Source organism: Anas platyrhynchos, chromosome 3 (genome assembly GCF_047663525.1).
Source record: "Anas platyrhynchos isolate ZD024472 breed Pekin duck chromosome 3, IASCAAS_PekinDuck_T2T, whole genome shotgun sequence".
In the NCBI taxonomy this organism is placed as follows: domain Eukaryota; kingdom Metazoa; phylum Chordata; class Aves; order Anseriformes; family Anatidae; genus Anas; species Anas platyrhynchos.
The window spans coordinates 9,679,629-9,703,619 of record NC_092589.1 but is presented as its reverse complement, the minus strand read 5'-3'; the positions used below and the strand labels follow the sequence as shown (position 1 = coordinate 9,703,619).

Here is a 23,991-nt window from a genome sequence, read left to right as displayed (position 1 = left end):
AACTTTATTGCCTAAATCTGTTAGTACATACTAATTCTAAGCGCTCCGGTGCTGATTTAGGATCTTACTAGATGCCTTTTCAGAGAGACTGTGGAACAAGTGTGTGGGTGCTAGGCACCTGGGAAGATTTGGCCGCTAAATAATTCTTTAGGTTAAAAAAAAGGGCACCATGAAGCCTGAAGAGTGTTGTTTAGAAGGTGCCTGGATCTGAAAGCTCAGTCCAGAATCAATCATCGTTACCAACATTAAAATGCCTCTCAAAATAAATAAATAAATAAATAAATAAATAAAAAGGTTGCTGCTACTTCTAAATGCAGTGCATTGCCTGATGAAAGATATTGCTCTTAAAACGCCATGTATACAGTTTTATGTCCTGGGAGTGTCACCATAGCCATAAAAACTTTAATTAAGGGCTTAAAGCATTATGCTGTGGGGGAAGAAGGGTAGAGAAGAAGATGAATTTAGAACTTTGACCAGATTTGGAATTCAGGCCAAATCATTGCCTCCGTGCTATTTCAGTATTTAAATTCAGCAAGATGTAGAAGGAAGAGAAGTAACTGGGCAATGAGTTGCTGCATGAAAACTTGAAGGAGTTTGTTTTGTGGCTCTGTGTCAGAGTTTTCTTATTATGTGATTGTTTTATAAAATGAGTGGTGAAGTGGTTCCAAGTATGGGTATAATTGCAGAATGGTAAACTATCATTAAATGATTCAAATTATTTGCCCTGTGTAACACTTCTCCGCCTGTGGTGGTTTTCTGACCACCAGATCCTGCAAGGCTCTGGGTACCTCTAGAGCTCTGCTGAAAATCTCAACTTGCTTTGCAAGTTCTTGGCAGCTTTCCGGAGTGGATTGGAGGGAGAATGTACCAAACTTGTTGGAACAGAGCAATCTGTGAGTGCATGGAAAAAAATCTTCCACCCATACCATGACTGGAGAATAGGGTGTGTCCCATGAAGTTTGGGATGGGAAAGATTGTTTCCCGGAGGCAATCGTAGTCCTCCCCTTGCTGCCTCTCCCTAGAGTGAGCTCAGAGGCATGCGTAGGAGGAGACCCATTCATTACGTCTCAGGTCTCTTGTCAGAGCCCGCTTCTGTGAGCAGCTAGAGTGATCTGCCGGGAGCTGTGCTCATTGAATGTGTTCACATTCTGCCCCCGGCAGGCACTGCTTGCCTTGGTCATAGTGGCGTGCTGCTTGGTCTTTCAAGGAGAGGAGCAAGGTGCTCTGTTGGTCTTCATTATGCCCCGTTTCAGTGGGAATAGGAAATAATCCAGCATGTTAAAATACTGGAGAGGCTTAGACCCATTTATCAATTCATTCTGGATTCCCTTATTTGTAATTCTTCAAGGCATGAGCTTAAGGAAAAAGGAAGGTACATATTTCCCCAGCAGGTCATTAGTAATGGAATAGCTAGCTTTGCCTTTTAATTTATATTGCGAGTCGATCAAACTTTCGGTCGTTTGTTTTAATGCTTATTTTCATGTTTAATAGCTGAGCTAATGGCTTAAAACAGCCAGGCCGCTTCATCATTCTTTCAATATTCAGGGAAAGTTCGTCCAGCTTTCAGGTTTCTGCACTAACGTGCTCCAACCCCGAGCTGCATGACTGGCTCCTAACCAAGGGCTTTGTGAAGCATGGCGGATCACAGGGCACTGGAGGTAACAGAGCATCCCACATTATAACATTCCCTTTGTTTTCCTTTTATGCTTTCACAGAGCGCAGGAATTTTTTTCCCTAGTGTTTACTGAGGGAATCAGTGATTAACTTCTGGAAAATAAAATGATTTTCTTGAAAGACGTAAATGCTCAAACCTAATACCGAAGCAGCAGGTGAAAAATAATAGTGAAGCTGGTTTTAATGCGTGAAGTGGAGAATGCGTAATTGAAACAGTATGATGATGAAAAGGCATTAAGTGAAGCTGTCAGAAGTCATTACAATATACTAATTAACACACTTTGCACTCTTAGCATGTGCTGTTCTGTGCTAATATTTCTTCCCTTTTCTTTTTTCCTTTTTTTATTATTATTATTTTTTAATTTCCTTTTGTATTCCTTAACCTTTTCTGTAGATATTTGAAGGAAGGGCCTGGCATTTCCTGCATTTTGCTGTTGTAGATGCTTTTGTTAGAGAAACTTGTCACTTGCACAGTATGGATTTTCCTCTTGATAGCTATTTAATGTGCATGTTTGAGCTTTTGTTTTGCTTTCCAATGTATAGAAGGAAACACAGGTTGTATTTCAGCCTAGGTAGATAATGTCAGATTGTAAAAGGAAGACTTCAGTTGATGTGCGTGACTGATACTTTCCTTTGCTTGGTGCCTTTCAACCTTATGTCATGAGTCTTACGTATTTCTGGAAACAGAGTAAACCCTGCCTCAGTGAATATTTTCTGAAATGAAGAACCAGAAGATAAAGATAAAAATGGAGAAAGTACCAACATGCTGAAGTAAATCTTGGAAGAGAACAAACATGGTGAAATCAGGCTCCTGTTTCTCTCCTAGGTGATGGATTTGAGATGGGAGCAGTTCCCAAAGTATTTAGAGCAATTCTGCTTCTATCTGAGACCAAACGTGGAAAACTTGAGTTCACCAGGATGGAAAACTCTATGCGTAAGATTCTGTTTATGGAAATCATTGTGCAATCCCTTACTGCCAGGCGTACATGCCCTCATATACATCCCCACTGAAAGTACTACTGAGAGTTAATGCCTTAGGCATCTCTCCAGAGCAGTGAGCATGTACAATTTCTAACATAATACTATGTAGTAACTGTTGGTAAACTGTTCGCTCTGTGATGGAAGTCAACTTAGACTAATTACTTCTTGATGTTAGGAAGTGGCAGCTCTGAGAGGTACAAGCTGTCCCGTGAGCTCCAGTGGCAAGCTACCATCACGTTCAGGCTGGCTCCTCCAGTAATTCGCTGGGCTGGACTGGATGGTCCTGGGGTAGAGCGGGGGGGCAGGAGTGGATGCCAGGCTGGGAGTAAGGGCTGGAGTGAAAAGGGGGGTCCTGGAGGCCCTCCTGCCCTTCTCTAAGGAAAAGGGACCCGGCTGCCCCTTGGGGAGTGAGGGGAGAGGATGAGTCCCCACGTTTCCACATTTGCTCTGCCTCTCTGGGGGCTCATTTCCACTTCGGGGTACTGCTCTAAGCATGGGCTGCGGTTGCTGTCAGCTATTCCTGAACTTCGACAGCGATTGTGAAATTGTGTTTCCTCCTCCGTAAGCTTTTGCGTAATCACGTGAGAAATCACCAGATACACATCAGTCCTGCTGCTGCTTCGGGACTTCACAGTTTCTCACGAACTTGGGGGTAAGGTGGGCCCTTTGGGCTGAGATCCTGTTCTTCACTGAGTTTAGCAAGATATGTTGTACATAGGTGAACTTTTGCAAAAGCACAAAGAAGTAACTATTGGCAGCTTGTGAACAGCCATCCTGAATCCCATGTCTTCTCCACTATGAAAGAAGTAGATAAAGAAAACTGAGAAAAAGGCTTTTGGTTTAAAAATAATAATAATAAAAAATAAATAAATAAATAAATAAACAAACACACGTAGATCCTCCTTTCCAGTTTAATATAACCACATTGATTTTTATAGGAAGATATTCCTGTGATTTTAATTTGGAAGCTCTTTGGTACTCTGAATAACACACATAATTTGAATTATACCTATAAATTATAACTGTTGGAATGTTTATCTTTTAAAGTGAACATCTGTTTGATTTGCTCATTTTCTTTTTAATAAAAGATTTACTTCTGATTATGTCGTTATAGATCGATTGATTTTTCCTTTCTTTTGTCAATGCTTGCCATTCAGTTACTATTGGCAGCTCTGGAATAGTTTTAAGATTCACTCAGTAAATTGAACATTCATCAGGAGTAGTTTTCCACAGCAGCTGATGCATCATGTCAGTTATTTCCTGCTTTAATGAATGTTTGAGTCAGAAAATAGTAGGGTTTACCTGGGCAAACCTGATTCTTCTTCCTCTTGTTTAGTGGATGTACTCTACCTGCCAAATTTAGTATAGGTTCAAATAAAAAATTAATAAAAAGGACATTAATATTAAATCTCAGAGATAAAACTTGCAAATATGTCGCGTGCAGCCTGATGATAAGCTGACTTCTTGAATGTACTTTAAGTACAAGAGTTATTTTTTTCCCTGCTCAGTCTGTGCTATCCACTTGTGAAAGATGATTTATTCCTCTTTTTTTTTTTTTTTTTTTTGTAGGAAAGAAACTACTTAACACTAACAGTAGAAGAAGATTTGCACTTATATAACAAATCTATTAGGCAGTCAAAAAGAGCTTTCTAAATCTTACTCTATATTACTTTCACTAGCACTGTCAGATATTTATAGTAAAAGCAATTATGTTTGGTGGTGGTGGTGGTGATGGGGACAGACAGGATGGAAAGTGGATATAAAATGCCATTTCTCACAAATGGTAGATGTCAAACAAAATGTAAAATCTAAAGGTGTCATGTAAGCTCTGTTCTCAGAACTGTTGTTTGGAAGACATGAGTTTTACTGACAGCGTATGACAGGAAGCTTACATTTTTCAGGGTGGGCTGAAATGTGTCTGAAACCGATGGCAGTCAATCTCAGCCATTCACAGCTCCGGTTTTCACATTTTGATGCAGCTAGAATGAAATGAAAGAAGCTCTAAAGAAGCACAAACGAAGTAATTGGAACCTAATCATGCTTAATTATTAGGCATGTGTTTAATTTTAGGCATATAAATAGGCCTGCTGAAGGGAAAAGGACGTATTCTTTTCATTGCCTAATGCAACTTTTAAAAACGTATGCTCTTCTAGTAGTGGGATGGTTTTGATGTTTTTACAGAAGGATCCTTACAGTTCTCCGGTTATGCAGGATTTTGTCAAATGGGTTTTAACTCTTTCTTATGCTTTCCTAGAAACAAATAATCTGAAAATAGCAATTGTGGTGTAGCTATGTTTCATTGCCTTACTTAGGGTTTGTGTCCAGGTATGCAACTGCTTGCTCTCTGCTTTTTATTTAAGTACAGATTTGCAGTACACCGTCTTTTGTTTCTGTCTTTTATAGTCATCTTGCCTTCATCACATGAGAAAGATAAAAGTATCATCAGTTTTACAGAGCCACCCATATTTTCCTTCTAAAACTTACGTATGATGGTATTTTGCTCTTCATTATTTTTTCTCCTTTAAATTCTTGCCGTGGGAGAGATCCATGCCTGGGGATATGACTAGTACAGCCCCTGATCCTGCAAAGCTGACTGGAGAAAGACAGTAGCAATGATTATTGCTGGCACTATCAACAACATGAAGAAAACAGCATTAAAAATGGGGGGTTCAGGGTCAGAGCTGCCAATAGATGGACACCTCCATCAACTCCCTTTTTTTTTTTTTTAATTGGAAAGATGTTTTGCTTTTGGGTTTCTGCTGAATTGGTTTTCTCAGCTCATCTAGCCCTTCCCTTGCACGGGGGGACAGTTAAGAGCAGTCCACACAGAGAAGAAGGTTTTACAGATGCGCGATCACTGCCTTTTCAGCTTGCACGCTTTGATTTGAACAAGAGAGTTCAAGACCAAATGTCCTGAATTCCCGCAGTTTAAACTCAGCAACCAAGGTCTTTGTGACGGCATCTGTAACAGCATCCCTTCTGCACGGCTCTCATGTAGTCATCCATCACTCTGCACAGGAAATATCCTGCTGCGCCTTCGGAGACGTCGAGAATGTGCAAGATACTGATAACACCAGCATAGTTTATTACTTTTACCTGCCATCTCTTGGCAGTGCATTTCCTAATCTGTGCACTCTTCATGGCTGTCCAGTTAGCCTTTTGGATAATCTGGTGGGTTCTGCACTCATTAAGTGCTGGAGTTTTCATGATTTAAGCATGCTTTGGACTACATTACTTTTTTGAAGAGCTTTGTGTTGTGTTTGGTCATAAGATGGGTTTGTATATTTAAAGATGGGCTACTTAAATTTATGTGTGAGGTTGTATATTTAAAGACGGGCTACTTAAATTTATGTGTTTCAGTAAGACTGGTTGATCAGAAAGCAAGAAATACCTCAGTAGTTCACAATGGTTGCTGAACATTCCTAGTAAGTGATACAAGCTCTGGATTGCTAACCTATGTATATATAAAAATCACACGCATGCCAAAATAAACCTCCAACACAAATGGAAAACCAACCAAGCCATCCACAGAAAAACAAAAAAAGGTACTTCTTCAATCCTCTGAATACCTTTCCAATGAGAATTTAGATGCATAGAGTGACCTATTGGCAAAAAAAAACAAAACACCACGTTAGCAACCGGTGTCCCAGCAGATGTCTGCACCTCCATATGCTCACCATACAAATGGAAGTCAGTATTTGAGGACAGCCGGTGACCAGTGTGATTTATTGGCTCTTTTTGGAGAGGGCAAGTGACAGCGTAATGCCGTCGTCCCTATTCCGCATGTCGGCCCACGCGTGAGCGCTGCAGAAAGGACACGGCACAAATGCAAGGACTGAGCAGAAGGGCCCCCAGCTGACACCCGGCTTAGCCACACCTCACTGCGGTTTTGCTTTATTAGCTTGTCCGCGTGATACCAGTGGCATGAGATGTTACAATTTGTTTCAGCATTTCATGCATTTGTCTCTTTCGTATTTTTTTTTCCCCTGCTGTAGAAGGGAACATATGCTCCTCGCTGCCTGCATTAATGAGCCTTTGATGCCATTGCTAAATTAGCAGGTGGGGGAAACTTAGCCTTGATTTCTGTTAATGATTGCACACAGTATTATTTGTTACTCATTTGAAGAAGATCTTTTCAACATTTTTTTCTTTACATCAGGCTGGATGTTTAGCACTCTTTTTGCCCAAGCACAATAGTTTGTGGCATGAGATTTCTAAACCATGCAGAGATTTTTTGCTTCCTGTGCCATATATTGGCGCACGGAAAACTTCTACGTAAATGCAGCTGTCTGCTTTAGAGTAGCCACATCAGAGAGTTAGATTGTCAATGATGTTATTAAAAGTAAACTCACATTGTCATAGGAAAAAAACATTTAAACAGTAAAGGCCTGTATTTTTGGTCAGAGTGGATAAGAGTTTTAATGTCTATGTACGTTGCAGTAACTTGATGGTCTTTTAATGGATGCGTTCTATTCAGAGAGTGTCTTATTAGAGCAGTGGTGTGTTGCATTTGACATTAGACTTAGGTCTGCTTTTACCTCTAGAGATGTACAGCATAAGTTTTCATTTTTGCACTGACATTCCCATTCTTAATTCATTAGGAGCCCCTCTAGCAGAGAGGCCGAGGTATGCTTTGTGGTCCTGAATTTATCTATGACTGGTGTAACAGTAGAGCCTTGAAAGCTCCAGAGGACTGAGTTTCAAAGCACATGGCAAGCCAAAAGGTTGTCTAAAATCATGTGTCCCTGCACCTAACCCCATCACCTCAGTGTTTTTCAGTTGTTCATAGTCATATGCTTTTCAGTCTTGTTCAATAACAGGTTTGCAGACCTTTGACATCTCTATTTAAAAATGAACTGACAGCTTTCCAGCAACAGCTGGTGACGGGCACTTTTAACTGTTCGTTATGAAATGGATTAAAAAAAAACAACACATGGTTTCACATTTCATGGTTTGTCTCTTAAGTTCAAACTAATATTTACTGATTTTTTTGTTTCTCTTTGACATTGATTTAGCTTATATGTAATACGTGGTTTTTACTTTACTAAACATTTCCTTTCGTGGGAGGTGTGAAACCAACAGTCTTGGCATGATTTTTTGGCTTTGTGAGTAAATTTTATAATTGGTTCATTTCCTTTTAAAATGTTTGCTACATTAATTTATTCAGATGCTACATCTCTGATTTTTCTAAAGAATTCAAAGAGACCATGTGATTGATTGATATTGGAAATGTTTTTTCAATTTAAACATAGCAAACTGAAATCTAACTTGGGGAGTCCCATTGAGATGCTATAACAGTTACTGGTAATTTAATCATTTATTTATAAATAGATCAATTTCTCATTAATATTCCTGGTTATGTCTAACAACTGCATATAGACAGAAAATCGATTTATTTTTTTTTTCTGGAGTCAGCTGGCAAAGGTTGTATTGTATTTTAAACAAGAAAATAATTTCACTAGGTGAAGGTGATGCGCACACTCTCACATTCATTAAGGCAAATCTAAAGCTAGTTTCCATGTAAGTATCCAAACATTTCCCTAGACTGATGGCTGGCTTTTTTTTTTTTTTTGATGGTTTAAAGTACAAGGCTGCGTGTTTGAAAAATCTGAAGGATTAAATCTTCAGTGATGGCACTAACTATCTTCTTAGCAAAACGCATTCATCTGACTGCTGTGATCTTCAGCCACCACTATCACTCTACTGAAAGCTCCCCAACTATGTCAATTTGCTTTCCAACTTTGATCCCTGACACTCTGTTGAGTTCCCCCAGGGCAACATTCCACTTCCCCGACCATCTTGTATGTAAATTGTTTTCAAATGAGTGAATTAATCAACATTGCAGAACCTTAATTGAAAATACAACTGATGATGCATGTCAGTTCATTCAAGTTAGAAATATATTTTAATTTTCATGTTCCCCAGAGAAATTAGCTTCTCTTACTTTAACATCTCAGCCCTTCATAATCACAAAGAGCTTTTAACCTGAAAAGTGCCAACATTCCCATTGTCAAATACTAACTTTTAACTTCCCTTCTGTCAGTGCTCCCTAAAACATCTAAAAAATATTCATCAAAAAGTTTCAGAGAGAGCAGGAAAGTCAGGAGGAAGTTCCCAGCAGAAGATAAAATGAGTAACTCTGTTTTAATTTGTGGCCTGAGATATTGAACCTTTGAATGCCATTTTGGGCATATTCCAGAATGAGTTTTCAGATGTTAGAGAGAATCTCTTTTGTAGTGGTCCTTTTGGGAAACTGTGGCAAAATTGGGAAGTCATGAAAACAGACCGTATATTTCTGACAGAGGAAAAATGGATCTCTAGAAAAAGTGCTCAGTCAACAGTGACCTCTTTGATTGTGTGTTGCACTGTTTGTCCCTGTTTGCTGTTCGTTCGTGCCCTTTGTCGAGGATGTGCTTCGGTGGGTTCTTCCAGTTGGAAGATACCCAGCACTTTTTTTGGGTCTGGCTTCAAATAACAATCTGGCAAGACTGGTGACAAGTGACAAAGTTAGTAAGTCCTTTTTTTTTTCCTCCCTGCTTTTTAAGAGGAAAAAGCAATCTTACGTGTCAGCATGCATCAGTCCCTGACCCTGTGAAGTGCAACTTGATTTCTGTGCTTGAAATATTACCCTTTGTATCTTGCTCACAATGAGTATGTTTATTACTACTTGTCTGCAAGTTACATATGCAATGTAGATCGATCAAATGCTCATGGTAGGTGTAAACATTGTCCCAGCCTTTTTCTGCAAGATATTCCAATGAAAATGGGAAGCATCTGGGTGGTAGCTGTGAGAGGGGCTAGCCTGGTAACTGAGCACAGAGAAATACACGAAACATTTTAGGTCAAGTATCTGACTTTCTGTTCTGTACAGTGGCACCCTTAGATCGTTGCTATTACAATTGTTACTGTCAGCTTAACATAATTCCTTCCCCCACCCCTGTCAGGATATTAAATGAATAAAGTGGTTCATGTGACTTGAACAGCTGTACTAGGAAGGAGGGTTTTTTTTTTTTTTTTTTCAACTATTCTTATTTTTAAATTGAAGAGCTTATTAAAAAAGAAGTACTTCAGTAAGTTAAATTTCTTAATGCTGCACATCCTTGGAACCCTAATCACTTCCAGATGGAGCAATTCATACTTCTAAGAGAGCACTAATTTGAAAGTGAATCGGGGTTTTGGGTATATGCATCTTAGAGCACCCTTGTATACTACAGAGCCAAAGCCCTTAAAAATTAAGCAATCTAGTTTTGAAAATAAGTACTTTATTTTTAAACTTTATTTAAGTAGTTCCCATTAAAAATAGATTTTATTTCCTGATGCTGTTCCTATGGTACTTGTACACGTTTCAAGCTGCAGTAAACACAGAAGACAGGAGAGTAGGGAAGGTAATTCAGTGAAATACCTGATTTCTGGAAAGGTAATCTCTGTGTAAGTGAAAGTGAGATCTGTCTGCAGGTTACGTTTGAGACATTTCACCATAACATTTGCTATGTTATTTCACCATAATATTTTCCGTAACGTAACCATAACACTTTCACCATTACATTTGCTATGTTATTTGATATAGCATTGCTAAAAATCTTAATTTCTCCCCATACATTTTGCTTTCAAATTCTATTTTTAAATTCTCTCTTTACAGTCAATTTTCACTAATAACCAATTTCTGTTTTGTCTTTTGGGCTTGAGAGCATGAGTGTATCATTCACCATTGCAGTATTTGGACATCCTTTCTGTAAAATCAGTGCAAAATGACAGTGTCGTGACTTGCTGCTTGGCCTCTTGGGCCACTTTCTTACAACAGCAAAAATTTCTTAGTGCTCTACATGTTACGCAGCTGCATCTTTTACCCTAACAGTGTTACACAGGCTAGTTGTCACTGCTAAAAAGGTTCAGCATGTAGTGGTGTTTCATCCTGGATGGTACACCAGGCTAAATTCCTGTTGCTCAGAGCCATAACTGCCACATAAAGAGGGGGGTGAGAGAGTCACTGGGGCTGAAAAGAAAACTGTGCATGTGAAGCAAATACAACTCAGACGGTCAGTTCAGTCTGAAATTTTAGGTATTTCTAAGTTGGAAGTGTAATGTTGGTTTCAGTGGGTATGATTTTAAAAGGTAGATATTATCGGGGTTAGTGTCACTTCTGTTTCATTGCTTATTGGAGGAAACAAAAGTGTAATTTACCTAACATGGAAGAGAAGTCTAGCAAATGCTAAATTGCATTTGTTTTGCTGTACAGATACGTGTAAAATACCATCGTGCGGAATGACTTTTCACGTTGGACTGAGCACAGGGTAGGCATGGGGAAGACCATCATTTTGTTCATTGTGCTCGGAAGGAAAAAGCTGAAGCAACAAGGGGGCCAGGATCATACTGCAAGAAACCATGTTGGGAGGACCAAATGAACCATGCCATATTAACAGAGATGTTGATAGCACAATAACACCATATCCGTTTCGTTATTTCTTAAAGCTTGTGACTTCTTTTTTTATTTCTGTGGTGATTTCTTGGATGGCCAAAGGCAGATTCCAAACATAACTCCAGTCCCAAATCCCATCCTTTGCCATCCCTAGAGATGTGAACTGCTGACACTGAAACCCACCACAGACATTGTGCTGGCTCAGTGTTTTGAGCAGCTATGTCATGGCTTGAAAGAATAAAGGAAAAAAGCTGCTGCAAAGTGTTTGTGATTTTCAGACCAAGTGCTTTTCGGTGCTTTTAAATGTGCATTGTGGTCTCCTTTTTCCTGGAGAGAGAGGTTTTATTTAATAAGTCCTGCTTAGAAAAGGCACATTTTACCATCTTTTGTGCTTGTCTGAAGTGTATTTATTTATTTTGAAGTCACTCTTGAGTCCTGAAACACGTATTTTCAGTGGATTCTAGCTGTGTTTTCTCTGTGTTTTCTCCCTACCCACAGCCTCAGTAATTTATCCAAAGATTTGTTTTGTTACATAGGGAGAGATTTTAATTATCTATACATTTTCTTTCCTCATTTTCTCCTTACAAATTGCCATATAAAAACTAATTCTATATATGAATGGGCCAAAACATAGTGTATGCATTTCTCAATACATTTAGGAAGTAGTTTCTCTGTGGTTAAAGGCTAAGGATTTTTCCTACTATGACATGCATTTGGTATGGTATGTTTTAATGATAATGAATATTAGTAAATAATTTCTGAAAGCTACTGCTCCTGATATTACTACCTGGCTATGACTTCATAAACTCCATGTACAGTTAGTGGTATGTACAAACGGGGCTTTTTTCTCAATTTGAAGTTGTTAACTGTAACTTGCATGAAGCAGGCAAGATTTGTGATGATTCTGTTGCTGCAATGATCAGGATAAGGAAAATCAGTACAGGAAAAGGATAAGGAAAATCAGTAAAGGAGCTGCAAAATATTGTCATTAAAGAAATAACCAGCACATCATGAAAGCAGATAAACCCATGGTGTCGCGTTTGGCAGTCTCAGGTTATTGGAAAACCTCTAATTATTGGCTTATTGTTGAAAGCTGCTTTCTTTCAAAGGTCTATAGCAGAACACAAGTATGTGCTGTGACGTATATTTGCCAAACATGTTTATAAAAGCTGACATTGTAAAATGATTTAAAGTAATAACATTTTTTTTTTCTGGAACAGGTCATACTCATGGGACACAACATTTTATAGTTGAGTGTGTTGGTTCAGCTTAGAATTTACAGGCTTGAAAATTTGCTATTGCTCATTTTATGAAAGCTAGATTACAAATGAAAGCCTATGCATTCATGTGATATGCAAAGTCTAGGCCTGCCTTGCCAACTGGTCAGCTGCCAGTTATAAATTATACTGTAGGTATTTCTGTGTAGAATATGGATAACATACTGCAATTTCTGTATTTAATTTATTAAAGTACAGTGCAAAGCAATATATAGTCAGCATTTGCGCACTTTAACTGCACAGTAGGCATATGCTTTTGTTCTAAATGTAATCAAAATTACGGTATCTCAGATACCACTTAGTGAAATCTGTTGGCAAATGCAACAGTTTTTCTTGTGATGGCTATATTTTTACATGTCTTAAAACTAAATGCCGTTGCTGTGGCTGCTGATTTTTGAGGCAGTTTGCTTTTGCTTGCCATGCAATGCACAGCTGCTGAAACAGGTAACATGCTAACAGTGACGGCGCTCCCAGCTTTCAGGTCTATCCTAATTACATAGGGAAAGAAATCAAAATCATTACGCTAACACTCCTCTCCATATTTCTGGCACCTGCTCCGGAGTTGGCCACAGCTAAGTTCACGGGTAGTCCCATGCCTCTGGTTGAAGTGCCTTGGTGTATTTTAGCAGCAGTTCTCTTCTGCCAAAAGGAACATCCCACAGCCGAGGGTACAGTCAGCATATAGTTTCTTGAAAGATCATTATAGTGTACAATATGTGGCTTAGCATAGTTTTTAAAAAAAAAAATTCACATGCAAATTGTCCATTTGGATTCAGTACAGGTAGAGAGAGTAGAATATTATTGCATGATGCCAGGCCTTTTTTCTTTATAAACTAGCTTAAAGTCGATGCAAAGTTATCTTTGAAGGTTCAAATGCCAATTAAAGCAATAGCAACATAATCAGTCATTACAGCATACTTTATTTTAATGAACTGAACAGCTTAAATCTTCTTTTTCATCTTTGACCACACCTCCACATCTGAGATGTCAGACTTGCAAATGGTTTTCAAAAGCTGTTCCTCTATTTTTAAGGGACAGAATCCTTTCTCTGTTTTAGCTGTTCCTTAAGGAAATCCGAGTTTTATGAAAAGCACTTCTGCAGTTTGGTAACTGTCATTGTCTGGTCTCAACTGCCTATAAAGAAGGGCTTGTTTCACTTTCCACCTTTCTTTAAACTTTGCTCGGTATTCCATTAGAGAAGGTATGAGCCCTACCCAGAGAAGAAGTTTTACCCTGTGGTCCTGACACACAATAAAAAAAGACGTATCTTTTGCAGTCAGGGCAAATTTTGGGTTCTGAGCCAAAATCTGTGGGCTTCTCTGGACACTGGGTAGTGAATTAAAATCCCAAATGTTTTCATAGCTATAACCTTGAGCAGTTGTTTTGGGATAGATACCAATAAATATAATGGGTCCACTGGGAAGAGACAGAGCATTTTCAGATTTATGAAGGGGAAAAAATCAATAGTCTCCCTGAGGCTGTATAAGTCATGAGTAGTACCAGTAGTTTTATGCAAAGTTGACAATATCATGAAATATAAACCCTTGGTTTGGAATTTTACCAGAAATTAAAGTGGCATTAAAAAGAAAAGTAAATGTTTTGGCATACGTATTAAGAAGGTGGTTTGTATTTCTTATCATTTCACACTGTAAATTCCTTTCAACCGAGCAATAAAAGACAGTTCAGAAAAGATTTAGGAAGAGTTTGGATATCAGTCCACATCTTTCCTCTGAATTATTTCTGTCTTTTCTTTTTTCTTTTTTCTTTCCCTGATTAAGTATGTCTCTGAGGAACACTCATTCTGTAAATGGCAGGTCACTCATACTGTCCTTTGGCAAACTGGATCTAATGGAATTAGGAATAGATACTGGTTTTGAAAAGGTTGCACATGTGATTTGATTATGATAGCATTTCATTGCCAATATTTGCGTGTAAATACACAATAGTTTTGTTAAGTCATCTGCTCCCAGGCCTCCCTGGATGTTTGTCCTCTTCTGCACTTGGGCTGTTTTCAATGTGTTGTTGTTTTTTTTTTTCTTTTTCTTTTTTCCCTTTTGTCTCTAGAAAGCAAAAAGGAAAAGAAACTGCACTGAAATTAGTATATATATGTATTTGAGGAGAGGGATGGGTTCTTTTTGAGGCAGAAAGAAAAGCAGTTTTTTACACAAAACAGATCAACAAAAGAAATTCAATGCATGAGTAGTAAGAACTGCACTTCTGATCTGTGCATACTAGAAATTGTACTTCTGGCTTTAAAGTATCGCTTCCACAAAGCTGACCTGTATTTGCAAATGAAGCAGAGGGAAAGCAATTCAGTATTGAAAACATTCTGGTTCAGCACCATCCTTACAAGTGCATCTATGTGCTAAATACCTCATCCTGTTACTACCCCATCAGTATTTCTAGAATGATATTTTATCTTGTATCATAATACACTGTACTGTGTCTGAAGAGTAGTGTTGTCCACAAGTGTTTCCTTGCTGGCTGGTTTTATCAGTGTGTTGGTGAGGAATCTGGGATGACTCCCTGATGTGCTCAGTCACACAGTGAATGTGGGACGTTGTTTGAAGGCAGTGCACAGATTGCCTTGTGGAGGTTTCATATTTGTTTTGCTTCAGTATATTTCATATTTAGATACTGCAGTAAAGGTCACAGAAAAAAAATAGTATATCAAAGGGGATGTTTTTGTAAATTGAGTAGTCGTGGCATTATAGTTCTGCTGCCCCAAAACAGAAAACGTGTTGCTGCTACTGAAAAATCGAGGAGCTTAAGAGTATGGAAGACTTTTTTTCACTCCATCTACAGTGAAAAAGGTTTGAAGGAGATACTGATGGGCTGGAAGGGAATCCTGCCTGCTCCTTGCTCATCGTGATAATGGAGGTGTAAGTACGGAGACCTGTGTAATCTGCACTGGCATCTGTGCAGCAGCTTTCTGGCTGAGGCCGCGGGCTGGGTTGCTTAACGCGCCGCCAGCTGCCTCGTCCCGCGCCGGCCGACTCATGTGGGCAGCCGCCTCCCGGCGCCGCCTTCCCCACCAGCCTTTGAGGTGGGCGAGGATGGCTTGGCATCGGGCGTTCTGGCCTCCGTGGGCCCAGCCAGCTGTGCTCTGGCATGCTCAAATAAGGTTGATCGAGCAGGGCTCCGGACATGGACCTCTTCTTCGTGGGGCCAGCTTCTTCCAGCACAAGTGACGTAGCCCACCCGTCCTTTATGCCTCTGCTTCGCATGGGGAAGGGGCTGGGAGCTTTGCACCTCCAGGCTTGGCTCTGTTTGTGGTCAGGAAGATCGAATTGTGCTTTGGGCTTTACGGTAAACAGAGTACCTGCACGTAATTCACAAAGAAAAAAGAAAAGGTTTTAGCTGCTTGGGACGCACACAAAGTTTGGATATGCACAAGTGGAAATAAATTTAAACATGCAGCTCTCCAAAGTAAACAGATATGACTGTGAATATACACAGGGAAGACATCAGTTGAGCTTTACATAGTCATTTTTCAAGTTAAACATGCTTTAATGTAAGCCATAAATTTCATCATATGAATACTTTTATGAGCTGCATTTCATCCATTTATTACGCTGGAGTTCCAGATAGTGACAAGGGGTAAATACTGTGCCAGCTCGGCTGCATGTTGAGACACCGGGCGTCTTCTCTCTCCTGCATGTTGTTTAAGCAAGGCTAACAAATTATCTGTATCATTTCAGACATTATTCGGGGAGGTTTTTATTTGGCCGTGTGGCTGCCAAGATTTCTTGTGCGTGTCCAGGCCGTGGATCTCTGACTTTCATTCCAGGCGAATGTTCTTGTTCTGAGGCTTCAGACGTGGGGGTGATGGCAGCTTCACAGGGCTTTCACCTGTCTGGGGGCAGATCTTGCTTTTAGTGAGGTTGTTGACTCTTGGCTTGTGAATCAAAATAACAATTTCTAAATCTGTAATACTGTGGCGCTTGTGAAGCAATTAAGTACACTGAAAGTAAAACACATTAGAGTAATTTGCGATAGATTTTAGACAGATTACTGTGCTTATGCCATATAAATGCACCTGCGTTATTAAAAAAATAATTCTGTTCAACTAAGAACCCTTTCAGAGGCAGGATTGTGAAAGAAACCTCTGCCAAAGCTTACCTGGGGCAAAAAATACCAATTCCCTAAAGAAATTCAGGTGAATGCATGGAGTCTATTGGGGAGGCTGTGGCACAGCAAGGCCTGGGTTCACGCTGCCGGCCCCTGGGGGCTTATCCGAGGGATCTGAGGTTAGGTATCAGCAGGTGTGAGAGAAGGAGGTCCCCAGGGTGCTTCCCTCCCTCCCTCCTGAGGAGGGACAGCTCAGCCAGTAACTGAGGCATCGGCATTGAGTGGCTGATGGTAGGGTGGGAAAAAGTGTAGCCTGTAAATCTGGGCAAAATAACACGTTTCATCGGAAAACTATGTGTTGTTCTCTGTTCAAGAGGATGGTAGTACGTGTTTGGGAGGGGTGGGGGAAACAGACGTGTTTAGCCAAGCCTGTTTTCTGTAATCATTAAGGAAGAACAGGAAATCTTTTCTGATACAGCACCCACCCTGGAAAGATGTCTTATGTGTAGCAAAGGCAGAGATAAGTGGAAGAAGCTAATTTGCAAGTTATTTATTATCTACTATACTGATTCTTTATACATATATGAATGAACATAGTGTGTATTTAGAAGGTAGCTTTAGTATTTGTCCTAAACATAAAAGCCTGAGAAGTAAGGATCTCTTTTGAAAGTTTTGCTGAACAAAAGTATGCCCTGGCACACTCCAAGTCAGCGTAACTCCCCACATTTTCTTGTGCTATTTCAGTCTTATTGGTATTTTCATCACTAACTTAAAACTGATCAAGGAAGGCAAGTCCTTGCAGCCATGAAATAAAGTGCTGAAGCAGTCATTGCCTTTGTGAGTGCTGTACCATGGCAACCCTATCTGTGGCATGTACCAAAGCATTGCAATTTGAATGTTGGTAGATGAAGGAATAGCTCTAGCATTAGCTGACCTTAATCTGCAAGTGGTACGGTGCTTTCAATGTGAAGCGACCTTGTTTGCCAGGCATAGCACCCCCTTGATAGCTGCATAGTAGCTTTCCAATACTTTTATTTCCCAAGCATAATGACATCTCTCACCCCTGTATTGATGACAAAATTGTCACGTTTCTAGAGGAGAAATTGTACAGTATTGTGTAATCTTTTTTCTTTGGCTTCACCCAGAAAGAGATTATATTTGTTTTAAAATGTCAAGGTAGCAAGAAGCTGACACATTCTGTAAATTTGACAGTAAGTCCTCCACTCTCCCTACACCATCCCAAACAATTTTATTTATTTACTTATTTGTTTGATTGCTATTCATTTTGTTATGCAGGGAAATCCACTGTTGGATTTGGCCATTGCAGCCTCTTATGTCTTCGACTAGTGCTGCGCTGCTTAAACATTTTGTCATACCAATTCAAATAAAAATTATATGCTGAATTGGAAATGTTTTATGGTCCTTACAGTGGATAAAATATGTTAATTTGTGTAAATGCTCTTCTGAGAGCAGATGCTCACACTGAAAGCATGCTTATCTTAAAAGCTGCATGTCTTTCATTCTGGCCTTCTTTTATATGCACAGTTTATTTTTTTTAATACATGTCTTAATATTTGAGAAGAGTTTTTAAAGGAGACATTTGAAGCTAAGTGAAAAAAAAAACCTAGCTTTTTCATAAATATTCATGGTTTCATAGAAAATCTTGTAACTGAATTGCTATTTTCTTTTGAGGTTTTGTGTGTTCTTCCCCTTCCCCCCCCCCCCCCCCCCCTTTTTTTTTTATGCTTCATTTCATTGCTATAGATTAGCAAATTAAGAATGCTAGGTTGGCCGAGCCATTATATGCTTGACATCAAGTCTGGTATGTGAAGTGTTAGTCCGCTCACTTTTGTCACAGAAGTTTTATGTATCTTAATAATGTGTGATAACACACAAAAACGCATTAAGCAGCGTTAATATGATGGACTATTTACTTTCAAGGTTTACAGTATAATCTGAAGTATTTACTTTACTAGTGATTAACTTATAAATAGAAATATATGCAAGTAGCATTTGAGGTCAATAAACACAATATTGCATTATATGTTAATTATGTTATGAAGGAAAATTTTGAAAGAGAGCTTTTTGGAAATGCTTCTATTTGAATGCTTACTATTGTAAAAAGACTTACTTCAGAATTCAGCTGTTCTAAAACCAACGGTCACTTAATTTTAGCTAGACAACAGTTTGGTTCCCAGTCACAGATATGAAAACAGACTACTTCTGATTCAGGGGAAGTTGCTTTTGCTTAATCAGATTCAATAATTCTCATCACAGAAGAGATGTCATCTCACTCTTTACATTTATAGTAGAACCTCTCTGGATAGAAAGAATTTGGTAGAAGTGATGCTAGGTAAAGCAGAAATATATATCTGGTACAAACAGCTGGACAATACTATTGCAAATACTGACCTGTTAGAAAAACACAGTGGATCACATGCAGCAATATACACTGATACATTTTTCTTACAACAAAATACAGGCATATATAATGTTATAAACATTAAATATTCATTTTTTAAGGTTTTCAAGTCTACACCTGTGGTAAATCGGAACACTATATAATACATAAAAGATGGACTGTGTAGTGTGATAAGAGTAATGAATTTCATATTTCCTGCTACGAAACCCACAGAGCTTGGTACCAACTGATCATAAATATATGCCCAGTCAACAGCAATGTCAGTCCCTGCAACAAGAACATCAGGGTAAATAAATCAAATGTTGTTTAGGACATTTTTCTCAGTAGGAAAGAAATACACAAGTGCTTTCCGGATGTTATTCACTGCTGATTATTCACTGCACACTTTTATTCCATCTCATTCACTGAATTTCAATGTGTTAGACATTTAAAATTCAGGCAAATGTTGGAGAGAGGGTAAAAATGGCAAAGGACTAGGATATTCAAATCTCACTGGAGAAGTGAGTATATAAAGCAGAAAGCTGGCAGCGCACTATAATAGCAAAGACCTGTAGTCCTTTTTCCCTGGTCAATAGCTTAGTCAAAAAGACAGCTTTGCATATATTACAAAGATACCTTTTAATAATGTATTTCCCTTTTTAGAGATTTACCCTTCTTCTTCCCCTGTGTTTCTGTAGCATTTTTCAGCACGTGCAATTTGCATTCATGTTACGTATTCCTCTTGGAGTAACGTACACTCATGCTGTCATGCTGTCGTTTTTGCACCTAAGGCTCATCGGTGGCTTTCTGTGGGGCCAAGGCATGGGGAATGGCTTCTTGAGTCCCAAACTTGCCTGTTACAGCTCAGCGTAGGATCCATTGGATTGGAAACTTGTTATGTAGAAAATTCTGTTTTATTTATTTATTTCATTTATTTATTTATTTATTTATTTATTTATTTATTTATTTATTTGCCACACCTCCTTAACAGAAACACTGTGTCTACTGTGTCTAGGAAAGCTAATTACAGGGTCCATAAACAGAGGTTTCAAATTCAGAGAGCTTCTTGTCCTTCCAGTTCCTTATTTTGAATATGGCCTTGGGACTGGAAAAATCAGTGGTTCATCTCTGGTCATATTAGGACAGCAATGAAATGAGAGGTCTTGAAGAACTGAGCTATAGTTAAAGGTGAATATAAAAATATAGTCTGTGTACATGGAAAAGAATGTGCATCTATATTTATATGGAGCTATGCTGACCTGAAATAAAAGTTGATACAAGTCATCCCTAGAAGCAATTATTTTTTAAAAAGTAAAAGTTTGCCTATGGATATTAAATGCAGCCTGTACATCCTCTGGGCTTGTGGTGCTTGTATCCCGCTGGCACGGCAGTTAATGATCAAATCCAGAATGATTCAAATTTCTTCCTCTGTTGCAGATGAGCCACAGTGGAGCACAAGACTATTGTGGTTAATTCTCAATTTTGGCCATCCATTTATATATATATATATATATATTCTCATTGCTTCTTTTCCACAGGATTCTTGTTTAGTGCCTAGGGTGTTAAGAGTTCTCCCCATTCCCTTTTTCGTTAGCATGGTTAAAGCTAGCAGAGAGCCTAAGTGATGAAGAGCTTCTGAAGTGAGTTACATATGTGAACAGACACACCAATGATAACTGTGCCCTCAACTCTCCCCTCTTTCAGTGAACAGACCAAATTATACAATCAATGCATATTAATGCCTCCTTCTACTTCTTTCAAGTGTTTTTTGGTAATAAAGGTCCACCAGCATTTACGTGAAACACATATAAAATTTCTCAGGCTGTTCGTGCTCTGCTGCAACACTACCTAGTGAAAGGGTGTTTCACAACATCCTGCCTCAACATTGAGGAATGCCCAGAATTAATAATGCCCATATGGCATCTACTTTATCAGATTCTTTTGTATGTCAAGAGTCACTTCAAGTGACTGCTTATCCCAGCTACCCATAATGTGTAGTGTGGTGGCCCAGACTTTCACACAAGATCATGATCGTAAAATTTGCCAAGTTCTATATGATAAACACCAGTTTTTAGGCCGAAATTCCTTCAAACTGGACGACTCTTCAGATTGTTCTCCTGGCTGTTTCAGTGGTAGCTCCCGACTTGCTGAAATGTGGAACTGTGCCATGACAGATTGGAGGCTCCTTTTCTTGTTACTTTGATTGTGTGCAGTATGCATCCGTGAAGCAAATATAATAAAGACTATGTGGCCTAGCTCACTGTGAAAGCCAGACCTATAACCTTTTATAATGTTAAAAACTACAAGCCTTGAGAAGTCTGAATTATAATATAAAAATATCCTCAACTTCTTTCTGCTTGGATTCACAGTTTCCTGTTAGCTGTAAGCATAAGTTCCATCAGCTCTATTTGAATTTAGAGCAGGAAAGAAACATTTCCCCAAAGCCAGTAGATCTGTGCTATGGAATAGATGTAGCTTATGGCTTCCCATAGCCTGTTGTAATCAGCACAAATGCTGCCTCTGTAGCACAGTCTACTGGATGCCAGAATAAAATAATAATAATAACACTAATAATGATATCAACTTCCAATACAAGGCTTGAATACTACAGTGACCCTTAGGTAGGTGACAGAGCTTAGCTCTGTATTTCAGCTATGTTGATAGTACAGGTCAATGTAACATGAGATAAGTAAAATTGCTTATCTTTTCTTATTATTGAAAAATAAGTAAAATGATTAGTCATTGTTGTTTAAATACATGTTAATAGCTAAATAAGTACTAGTAAATACTAGGTATGTGAAAATTTTAAAAAGACTCTTGAAATAACTTGAAAGTTCATTGCAGTCATTCTTTCAATCACCATCCCCTTTTGTGTACTTCAGTGATGATAAACGTTTATTAGACTGATAATCATAGCTTCTGTAGCAATATGTCCAAATCTTTTCTACACTGTTTATTTCTGAATGGAGGAAAAAATCTGGATATTTGCTCAGTTTTAACTCTTATCTATGGTGAATAAAAATAAATTTTAAACTGACCTGGCTGAAGAACTATTTAGAAATTAATATTTCTAGATTAGCCACTTCTGGATTTAGTGTAATGTTTTGCTGCTGTGTGAATGGAAATATGTTTTAAGATTTGAATTAATAGCTACATGCTAACCACTATCTTGACTTGTGAAAGTTTTAGTTTCTGCTGTGTAGGGCCGAAATGATGCTTTGTAAGAAAAAGACCAACTGCCAATAATTAGTTGCATAGCCATGGGAGAAAAGACAGCGGTAAATGGAAGAACCAAATATATTCAGCAGGTAAATAGATGTTCAAAACAATGACACTTGATGCTAAATTGAAGGAGCAATCATAAACTGGAGATCATCAAAGTGATAAGAGAATCAAAATAACCTGGATAGTAATATTCTGAATGTATATAAAAGAAATGGTAGTAGATAATTGGAAGCCCAAGAATATAAGGATTCTTTTGCCTAAGCAGAAGATACTTAGGACCTGAATAGGAAACCTAAAAATTGAAGCAGTTGAAGAGAACAACTATTACAAATTCTGCAAGGGGGGAACACGACTGTGGAAGGGACTACTGGGAATGGGAAATATAATGAAAAACAAGAAAAATATGTACTACAGATGACAGTGGAGGACTGGACGTGTCACTGATAGCTGGAAGCAGAAGGGGTTCAGTGAGAAAGTGGAAAAATTGAATTTTTACTGCTCATATATTTGAGATGCTGGTTGACTAGCCAGGGTATAACTGCTGGAAATATGTAAAGTAGCAAGATGAAGGAGAAAGGAGATATAAGGGTATAGTGTTGGTTTATTCTGCTCTAGTATGGCGCATGTAGAATTAATAAATGAAAAGGAAATCATGATATAAAATGGAAGAACAAGTCATACATAAGTTAACACATTTAAAGGACTTGATCTGGTTGGTTTAATGTGTTTAAGAGCTTAGTGTATATCGTGATGCGACTCAGATGAAACACTCATTGATGTGTGCTAAAAGAAAATAGATGAAAGACTCTCAAATTTTCAAGACAGGTATTATTTTTTTAGCTGTGAAATCTGACTGCCTATGCATAAAGATTTCCTGTTAAGTGAAAACAGAGCAAGAGGAAATGGAGATAAGATCTCTTCCATCAAACTGTTGTATCAAAGCTTGAAAAGCAACTCTTCCTCTCATGCTTGTTTAGAGATTCTGATTCTGAGAGGAGACCTTGGCCCACAGGATGTCGTCACTTTCTTTTTGCAAATAGTCTGCTGCAGTTCTTAAGGGAGAAGTGGAGTGGAAGTAAGCATGGCCATACAAGTAAATACCTGACACCATCGCTACTAGCTGCAGAATGGAACATGGGAATGCATTACGCTTCGGAGCTAAATGGTCAAGGCTTCAGAGCTTTAGTATCCCCCCCGAAATGCTGTCATTCCCATCACACAATTTAACCCCTTTGCGCCATGACTTGTGGTTTTGTACTGTAGGACACATTGACAATAGAGCAGCTGTCATTTGCTGGCTCTGCTACCAGTAAGTGAATCAGAAATGTAACTGGAAACAATGGCAGAGTGAGTGGTGCTGCTCACAGGAAACAATCCTGACTTCTACGCCTGGTTTATTAACAGCGGCAGAGGAAACACGGTAAGAATTAAGGAATTTTACATTTCATAATATCACTCTGTTTTTAAAACTTCAGGCCACAGAAAATCAGCCTTGATTTTTGGATCATAAATAATTACACACTTTTTATTGACAGAAAATAATAATATGGAAATATTTGTATATATTGTGTGTACATTTTCGTTTATGTTGTAAGGAGAGGAAGAGAAACCCAAGTATTTGTTTCAAAAGTATGTTAAGCTACTAAGGTGCTGAATTTTTTAGTCAGTACTGACTTTTTTACCCACAGTCTCCGCCCAGATGATCGTAGTATCTAGGTTAGATATGAGGTGACACAACAGAGAATAAGAAAACATCAGGCCTGGGAAAGGGAGAGGACATTTACATAAAGTAAATGAAGCTCTTTGATTGCATTTGGTTACACAAGATAATGGGTTAGTGTGGTCATTTCTTTGGAGAAGGATTTTATGTTTTTGTTTATGAATAGATTTAAAGAGCAGAAGACTAATGCTATGGCTCAAACTGTTCGAACTGAAAGAGAGGATTT

The 23,991-nt window shown here is 38.6% G+C and overlaps 1 protein-coding gene across 7 annotated transcripts in view; it reads left to right on the top strand.

The window, feature by feature from the left end:
• Positions 1-23,991, top strand: part of MACROD2 (mono-ADP ribosylhydrolase 2) — an 862,160-nt gene that overhangs the window by 275,130 nt on the left and 563,039 nt on the right. For 4 of the 7 annotated variants that reach the window (XM_027453320.3, XM_013099839.4, XM_072035277.1 and 1 more), the window contains one exon: positions 2,501-2,608. The exons of the other annotated variants lie outside the window; for them this stretch is intronic. In XM_027453320.3, coding sequence (XP_027309121.2) covers positions 2,501-2,608 — 108 coding nt within the window. The remainder of the gene's footprint in view (positions 1-2,500; positions 2,609-23,991) is intronic. 7 annotated transcript variants of the gene reach the window in all.